The following is a 9,786-nucleotide window of genomic DNA, read 5'->3' on the forward strand; positions in this document are numbered from 1 at the left end:
GAAGAAGAAAATACAGCCATGCATACTATGACAGTTTCGATGCCATTTATCCTCTCTCTTCTCTTCCCTGCATTTCTCCATTCCCAAGCTTTACCGCGTTTTCTTCTCAACAATTCAACTGATCAAGGCGCCCTCCTTTCCTTCAAATCCAACATAACTGATGATCCCTTCCAAGTACTCGAAAATTGGAATCCAAACATCTCCTTCTGCAACTGGAATGGAGTACTCTGCAATATGCACAAGCAGCGAGTCACCGGTCTTTCCCTCGGCAATCTCATGCTAGCAGGAACCATCTCTCCCCAAATCACCAACCTCACGTTCCTCCGCCTCCTCGACCTGCAAAACAACAGCCTCCACGGCTCTCTTCCACCGAGATTCGGAAGACTTTTCCGTTTAGAAACTGTTATTCTAGCATCCAATCTCATCCATGGGGTCATACCTTCCTCTCTCAGCCTATGTTCTAGGCTTCAAGTCATAGACTTTTCAAATAATAAACTCGAAGGAACGATTCCAACAGGATTGGGTACGCTCTCAAAGCTTCGAGACTTGAGTTTTGCAAAGAATAATCTTACAGGATCCATCCCTTCTTCCTTTGGTAACTTATCATCTCTCAACAATATGATTTTATTTTCAAACAACCTACAAGGACCGATACCTGTTGAACTAGGCCGACTTCAGAATCTGTTACAAATACATGTAGGAGATAATAAAATAGTAGGCGATATTCCTTCCTCATTGTTCAACATCTCTTCTTTACAATTTTTTAGCCTGGCAGAAAATCAACTTTCAGGTCATCTTCCATGGGATATGTTCTCAACATTGTACAATCTAAATACCTTTTTTGTGGGTGGTAATATGCTTGAAGGCCCTATCCCTGATTCTCTATCAAATGCTTCGAGCCTTGAACGCCTCGATCTCTCTACCAACGGATTCATTGGACAGATTCCCATGTTAGGAAACCTTCCTAACATTCATATTTTGAACCTAGAGATTAATCAATTGGTCAGTAATGGAGAAAATGGGTATCTTACCTCCCTAACGAATTCCACCCTTCTCCGAGTATTTTCCGTCGCCACGAATCAATTAAATGGTAGACTTCCATCCTCCATCGGCAACCTCTCGAGCCAGCTTTCTTTATTACTCATGGGAGAAAATCAGTTTGAAGGTAATATACCAGAAGAAATTGGCAGCTTGGGTAATTTAACTCTGTTTTCATTGGCAGCCAATTCATTCACCGGCCACATTCCTTCAACAATCGGCAAGCTGAAAAATCTGCAGAACCTTTTCATTGACGTGAACCTTCTTTCTGGGCAGATACCGGAGTCGCTTGGAAATCTGACTAAATTGTACCAATTGGGCTTGAGCAGCAATAATTTAACTGGAAAAATCCCTTCAAGCCTTTCAAATTGCCAGCATCTCCAGATGCTGGATCTCTCCCTAAACAGGCTCGACGGAGCTATACCCAAAGAAATTCTAGGGTACTCTAATCTTGGAAACCTGCTGAATCTATCGTGGAATTCTCTAAGTGGCCCTTTGCCTATAGAAATTGGAAATTTGAAGATGGTGCAAGGTATAGATTTCTCTGAAAACTATTTATCAGGAACCATTCCAGTCATGATTGGAGAATGCTTGAATCTTTTTTACCTGAGTTTGGCAGGCAATTCATTTCAAGGACCTATTCCAGATTCATTAGCTGGCTTAAAAGGTATAGAGTACATTGATCTTTCATCTAATAATTTGTCTGGAATGATTCCAAAATCCCTATGTTCCCTCCAATTTCTCCAGTCCTTGAATCTCTCCAACAATCACTTACAAGGACAGGTACCCAAAAGTGGTATTTTCGCAAATTCTTCTGCAGTTTCTCTCACAGGAAATGCCGAGCTCTGTGACGGGGTTTCTAAATTACATCTACCTGTATGTGCCACCCCTGAAAAAGAAAAACACTCAGATAGATCAAAAGCAAAATTGATCATATGGCTCACAGTTGGCTCCGCAGCACTCGTCTTTCTCTTGGGTTGCACCTTTCTGTTGTTGTGGAATAGAAAATCACACAAACCTACGGCCACTGATGTAATATCATTTGAGGGTCCTCATAGATTATATTCATATTACGATATAAGAACGGCCACAAATAATTTCAGTTCAGGGAACTTGATTGGAGAGGGCAGTTTTGGATCTGTTTATAAGGGAGTGTTTCGTGATGGAACTTTGGCGGCCATCAAGGTCTTCAATATGGAGCAACACGGAGCTTCCAAAAGCTTTATTGCAGAGTGTGAAACTCTGCGTAATGTTCGACATCGTAACCTGGTTAGGATCATGAGCGCCTGTTCGGGTGGTGAATTCAAGGCATTAGTCTTGAATTTCATGCCAAATGGTAGCTTGGAGAAGTGGCTATATGAGATATCTGAGTCTAGGGGAAGAGAAAGAAGGTACCTGGATTTAAGGCAGAGATTGCAGATAGCTATTGATGTTGCATCTGGATTGGAGTACTTGCATCATGACTGTGAGACTCCCATTGTTCACTGCGATCTGAAACCGAGTAATGTTCTTCTCGATGAGGATATGACTGCAGTTGTGAGCGATTTTGGACTTTCAAGGATGCTCCTTCAGAAATCCACCACTCAACACCTCAGTAGCACTCTAGGGTTGAAAGGATCTATTGGCTACATTGCTCCAGGTATTTATTTATAGAAAAAACTATACATGCACAAAGGAGTAAGCAAGGTTCTGCATCCCCATTACTTATCTACCTCACCCATACATGTTTTCAGATTGATGCTCTTACTTCCTGTCTCTTATCTGTTAGTATTTCCCAAATGCTACCATTATCATAGAAAAGAGCATACCCTTTATAGTTTTTTTCTTTCAATCTTTTGAAACATGAAATAACTACTACTGTTGAGACCTACAAATTATTTAAAATGAACAAACTCCTCCAACTCTTCAAAGTATTTCATTGGAGCAAGCACAAAACCATCTTTAGAAGGCACGAGGAAAAAGAGCATAAGATTGAAGAAGGTTAGAAATTACAACTTTTTGATGTACTTATAATTTGAAAGATATATGTGACGATGGTTAGAAATTACTAATTTTTGATTTACTTGAATTTTGAAAAACATATAAAGAAAATATTACATGAACGCTCCCACGATGCTCCCAACCTTAGAACCTTCTTGACCACCACGCTTCCCCACCCTCGCATCTGCTTCGTGCTTCTAAGCTCAAGCGTCATGTTAGTTGCACTGAGGTTAGATCACCTCATTTTTTTGTATGTTTGTGCATGTAGTTGTGTATGAACATATCCATATTAGGTTTTATTTGTCATTTTTGGATAAATAGAGTTGCAATTAATCCATTAATTTGATATGCAAAAAATAGAAATTGTGACGGTTCTCTGATCTTCTGATGCAGAATATGGCTTGGGCGGAGGAGCGTCAGCTAAAGGAGATGTATACAGTTACGGTATACTTCTGATTGAGATGTTCACTAGAAAGAGGCCCACTGATGAGATATTTGTCAATGGATTGGATATTAAAAAATGGGTGGCCAATGCACTACCAGATCAAGTGATGGAGATTCTTGACATGGATTTGATGGAAGGACATATGAACAGGAGAGAAGATTGCTTGGTTTCACTCTTAACCATTGGTTTATCGTGCACAAGTGAAATGCCCGAGGAGCGACCGGACATGAGAAATGTATCTTCAATGATCAAAAGTACCAGGAACAGGCTCTGTAACAATGCTAATTAATTAGCATTTCCATTTCTTATTGGCATTTTGTGTTTTATAACGAAGTGGAGTCCAGAGTTGGAGCCATCGTTCAATACTTTTCTAGAGAAAAATGAGTATCAAACACAGAATACAAGATCTTCCCCGTCTCAGTTTATAGGAATTACAATTAAGAGCATAATAAAAGTTGTTTATAGTGAGTTGAATAATTTGATCATCGTATTTAGTTTATTTGCTTTATTCAGTTCTAGGTATTTCCAATTGGACTTTGCATGATCAGTTTAGCTTATCTGTTTTATTCAGTTCTTGGTCCTTATTATTTTCCTTTTAGTTCTTTTTTTTTCCAGTCAGATTAGTCTCATTCCCTGCTTTAAATTATATGGTTTTTATTTACTTCCATAGGATTAGACCATTTTTACTTTCATGATAGATGGCTACATGTAAAGTCACCAGCTATGATTTAGCCTACACTTTGAATTTATTGCTGACACACGTGTCATGTTCGATATGACACATGTCAGTGTCGACACTCCTTTTGACACTTTAATGTACTGCTAGAAGTGTCAGACTTAATGTGAGCCCGTCGACACATTTTTGTACGGTACTTGACATTCTGTTTTATTATTGAATATTGCGTTTACCTCTTTTATTATTAATTATTCTTTTCTTATAAGCTCTTATTATACTGGTTATTATATCCCCTCCCCTAAACCTAAAACCCTAAACAAACTCTTATTTGATTATCATGTTTGTTAAGAAAATAGTTGATTAATATTAAGATTTATTAGTTTATTAAACGAATATTGTATTTATATTGTCTCAAATTATTATAGTAATCAATAATTTGATATGCACATGTATGGGCGTGTCACCATTTCTATATTTTTAGGGGTTACGATGTCAGACATCTCGTATCCATGTCGAAACTCGACGCACGAATCTGTATCGACAAATCATGATTAAATAAACTTATTATTTTAGGCATGTTCCCTTTCTAAATTTTGGGGTTTTGCCGTGTTTGACACTCCGTGTCCGTATCGACATGTGACACTCGTGTCCATGTCCACATAGGTCACAAGGAGAGAGAGAGAGAGAGAGAGAGAGAGAGAGAGAGAGAGAGAGAGAGAGAGAGAGAGAGAGAGAGAGAGAGAGAGGTGGGGGTGGCGAAAATAGTACGGATGGTGACTACATATTGCTCTGCTCTGTCGGATGCAACATTCGTAACCCTCATTAGCTATCAAACAAGTCTTATGTTATTGAGTTGGCCTGGTCTCCTCAACCTTCACCTTATTAGCAAAATAGAAACAACAGAGGTGAAAGGTAAAACATAACAACACAGAATGTGTACTGGACAGCAATCATGGAGGAAGAGCTCCAAGGTGTTACAATAGCTATATTTCTGGAAAATTGAATTATAAAGAGGGGGATCCAACCCCAGTACTTGGTGAACAAAAGACTCCAGGCATAAATCTAACAGATATGAGACTGAAGTTACAATTTATAAAATATAAACATAATAACAGACAAAAAAAAAATGAGGTAGAACAGATATATAACAACAGAAGAAAAGATATAGGTTTCATATTTTAAAACACTTAGTCTCCACAGACTCCTTGATCCCTTCAAGCACTCTTCCCAGTGTTTATACTGCAAAACAGTATTTCCTTTGCGGCCCTAATCAAATATGTGTGAGGTAAGATATAGGTGGGTCACTTAATGGGTATCATGGTTCTTTGACATGAGTTCTGGATTTGTACATTTTCTGTTATCCTCGTAAAGATATTACAAAGTCAAGCTACGACGATTGCAATTCTTCAATTGTTTGTTTGTATAAAAAGACTGCATAGTGCATAGAACATTCCTTTTTCTTGGATAGGTTTCAAGCCCTGTGAGAATACCAACTTTGCCTATTTAGCAAAAGCTTAATGATATCCTTTGATCTCTAACTTTAGTTCTTCAGAACTCAAACTTGGATCATTAGGCACAACATGCCAAGAGTTAAATACTGCCATGCTATCGATCAATGGAGACAGCTCTCAATAAGAGCACTACCAATAATCATCACAAGAACAACAGCCTTGTTTAAAGTAATGGAAACGATAGTTATCCCTTAGTACTATATCTCGTTCAGTAATTTTCGAAATATACTTCATAGCAGAATGACAATCACCACATATACGGAGATTTTTGAATATTCGAATTGGTTTCCCAGAAGGTAAGCTGATAAGGCCAAAAGAAACTGCAAGCTTTTCACTATGATGTATGACATGCTCTTCCTTTGAACTTCCCTTTCTGTGATCCATCACAAGATTTGTATCAGGAACATAACCCATTTCTTTAATCTTCCCCACTAATTCCTCCAACTTCCCATATATTTCTCGTGTCTCTGTGTGTGTCCTGTCCCTTGAGAAGAACTTATGCACCCTATGATTCACTTCTAGCCAGCTACAACCTGGCTCTTTCCTCACATTTCTATGTTCCATCAGTGTTCTCTGGTGCTCAACATCACCCCACCTCCCCACTTTAGCATACATATTTGAGAGAGTGACATAAACCGTTGGATCACCCGGGTCCGTCTCTAATATATACCCCGCCACAAGCTCGGCCATCTGAAGATCACCGTGACATCGGCAAGCTGAGAGCAATGGTCGCCATATACAATTGGTAGGCTCAATAGGCAGCTTGTGTATGAAGTCTAGGGCATCTTTGAGTCGGCCCGCTCGACCAAGTAAGTCAACAATACAGCAATAGTGCTTCTCTTCTGGTGTGATACCATAATCTTGAACCATTGATTCAAAAATCTCTTGACCTTCTTTAACAAGGCCTGAATGGCTGCAGGCAGAGAGAAGAGCAAGGAAAGTAGCACTGCTTGGCCTAATTCCTTCTTCTAACATCTGCTTGAATAAGAAGATTACTTTTCTCGCTGACCCATTTTGTGAATAAGCTTTGATAATCAAGTTCCACGATATTGTGTCACGTGTAGGCATCAAATTGAAAACCCGATTAGCATCCGTTAGATGACCACATTTTGCATACATTTCTATTAGTGTGCTTCCCACGTGTACATTTAGTTCGTTACTTTTTATTATCCAAGAATGGATCTGCTCACCACTGGCAAGGGATGGTAGGGAAGAACAAGCTTTCAAGATAATAGAGTATGTGAACTGACCACATGTTAAACCATTTTTGAGCATTCTAATGAAAACTTTCATTGCCTCCTCACTCTTATCATTAGAAACATAGCCCATCATAAGTGCATTCCATGAAACATTGGATGTTACAGTCCCCATCTCTTCAAACTGTTTTTGTGCATCGTGCATTTCCGCAACTTTTGAGTACATGTCCACAATTGCAGTGGCCACAAAAACACTCGAGACAATCCCAGCCTTAATGGCCAGAGCATGAATTCTCCTACCATAATGTGGACACTTCATACTCCCACAACAAGCCAGAGCTGTTGCAAGAGTGTAATCATTCGGTTCTACCCCACTACGCCTCATATAGTCGAACTGCCTCAAAGCTTTCTCGAAGTAACCATTCATGTAGAATCCAGTTATAATTGCAGTCCATGAGATAAAATTTCTATTGGGGAGTTTCTCAAACAAAACCTCGGCATCTGTCATTGTCCCACACTTGCTATACATTGTCAAAAGAGCATTACCCACAACGGTTTCACATAAAGAATCAACTTTGATGATGTGGGCATGAACCTGTTTTCCTTCCTCAATTGCTAAAAGGTTCCCACAAACTCCAACTATGATTGAAAATGTATAGTGGCTGGGTTTAATACCCATACTCAGAATTTGTACAAAAAAATCCAGAGCTTGATCCAATAGCTCATTATTTGCATAGCCAGAAATCAAGCTATTACACGAAACAATATCCAAATCAGGCAACCGATCAATGATCTTACGCGCATTTTCTATGTCTCTACATTTGGCATACATATCCATAAGGCTAGTTGCAACAAACTTATCATGATTAATTCCAATCTTTATAACTAAAGCATGGCATCTTGTTCCAAGATCTAGACTTTCTAGACGTGCACACAAACCAAAAGCTTTGACTATAGAAACACGGTCCAGTAAAATTCCTTCAGAAAATATACCACATAATTCTCGTATTGAACTTGGTCCATCAGTTCTTGTGAAGTGACTAATTTCTCTCACACCCTGCTCGGATTCTTCTATAGATCTATAACAATGAAGGCCTTTCGTTGGAACTGATTCCCTTTGAGGCATTTTCACAAACAGTTGGGGTGCACTGTCCAGTTTCTTTGGTTTTAAACACAACTTGCTCTGTGGGTCGATTTGAACTGCATCGTAGGAAGTTTCTGATGCTAAGAAACGGTTGCAGTTCTCTATAGATCCTCTACGGGCAGTTGCCACGCAGGTAATCGGATGGCCGAGATGTTTGATATAGTCTTCCCCGCAAGGAGAAAAGAAATGGGAAGATGGGTTGGAAAGGATGAGACTAGAAATAAGAGCCATGGTAGACTACTATGGAGGTTTTGATGTTTCTCTTTCAGATTGTGTAATTTCAAGAGAACATATCTGCATAGACTGATACTTCACACTAGACCGTTGGATCTATATCCTGTGGTCCAAAATTATTTAAGAGAGTGACTTAGACATAGTAGAAATGAACGGCATCCAAGCTTTGCTCAACATCCTTCTATTCGTCCAAATCGGATCTAGCACTGCCTAGTCGAAAGATTTTCCATTTATTGCTTAGCATGTCTTGATGAAAGTTTTCAAATTATATAACCCTACTTTTTTCCGACCCGCCCGCCCTCCCTTTTTCCCCGGCACTACCCTACTCTTTTCCGACACGATCCCACTATATAGCCCCACTTTTTTATTTTATTTTTGGCTTTGATTCTTCTTTTTTCCTTCTTTTTCTTTCTTTTTTTTCATTTTTCAAACGTATTCTATTTTTTCCCGTGTTGATACTTATGTTTTACTATTTTTCTTCCTTCTCTTCTTTTCCATTTTTTCGACATCTTCTATTTTTTTCCAATGTCGATTCTTCTTTTTCCCCTCTTTATCTTATTTTCTTCCTTTTTCCTCTTCTTCCTCTCTCGTGATCGCCGGCACAAGAAACACACGATAGAAGAAATCCCCTCTCATACATCTACACATGAGGGCAAAAGGGTCTTTTAACGGTACAATGAGGAATAGTTGAAAGTACAAGCCACCTGTTATTTAAGAAATAAAACACAATTGCTGAGTCATTTTCCCATGTAAAATCACTTTCATGCTAATTAGAAAAGTTTAACTAATGAAAGGAGTGCCATTATTAACAACAGAGGACCAAATACTATTTCTGTTGGAGGCATTGTATGTGGTCAAAAAATCGGCTCCGTTTGGATGCTAGAATTATTTTGGTTATTGAGACTTTTGTGGAACAAAAAACTTCCTGGGAGATTGGTGGGGAAAAAACTCCCTGGAAGTATCCCGGTAAAACAAAAATCCCATGTTTGGCTGACCGGACTATAGTGGGAAAAAAAATCCCGACCAGCTTTGTTTGGTTGCTTGAACTGTTGGGAAGAAAAAAGTTCTTCTTTTGGTTATTTTGGTTCCTTGGATTTCGTGCGGGGTTATTTTGGTTTGTGGGATTCTTTTTTGCCCACTATATAACTAGCAACCAAACGTGGATTTCCTGCGGAAATTCCACAAAAGTCCCAAGAACCAAAAAAATTCTGGCATCCAAACGGAGCAGTCGACATGATCCTAACTTTTCCTTTGTTTCTCCCCATTCAAGGTAGGCAACGCCCCCAAAACTAGGGGTGCAACTTGGGTGGGTTCAACCCGAATCCGTCGAAAAATGTCAGGTTGGGTCGAGTTCGGGTTGAGGGCTTGGGCAACCTGACATTTTTAATAAGTTTTATATTTTTTAAGCTTAAAACCTCGGGGTGGGTCAGGTTCAGGTTGGCAAAAAGGGTTCCTCGGTCGGCTCGGGTTGAACCTTGTCGGTTTGGAACTCGGGTCGGGTCGGGTTCGGGTTGGCCTCAACCCGGACCTGACCCGACCCGAGTTGCACCCCTGCCCAAAAA

The 9,786-nt window shown here is 39.5% G+C and overlaps 1 protein-coding gene and 1 pseudogene across 1 annotated transcript; one reads left to right on the plus strand and one right to left on the minus strand.

Annotated features, from left to right (window-relative positions):
- On the plus strand, positions 1-3,890 carry LOC143880052 (uncharacterized). The gene is made up of 2 exons (XM_077382826.1): positions 1-2,677; positions 3,412-3,890. The coding sequence occupies exons 1-2, from the start codon at positions 19-21 to the stop codon at positions 3,750-3,752; spliced, it is 3,000 nt and encodes a 999-aa protein (XP_077238941.1). The 5' UTR covers positions 1-18; the 3' UTR covers positions 3,753-3,890.
- Positions 3,891-5,211: 1,321 nt separating this feature from the next.
- On the minus strand, positions 5,212-8,560 carry LOC143880053 (pentatricopeptide repeat-containing protein At2g03880, mitochondrial pseudogene; annotated as a pseudogene).
- Positions 8,561-9,786: the final 1,226 nt, after the last annotated feature.

The sequence above is a fragment of the Tasmannia lanceolata genome, unplaced genomic scaffold (assembly GCF_043159265.1).
Source record: "Tasmannia lanceolata isolate RefF3 unplaced genomic scaffold, GAP_Taslan_0.1 ptg000006l, whole genome shotgun sequence".
NCBI lineage: Eukaryota > Viridiplantae > Streptophyta > Magnoliopsida > Canellales > Winteraceae > Tasmannia > Tasmannia lanceolata.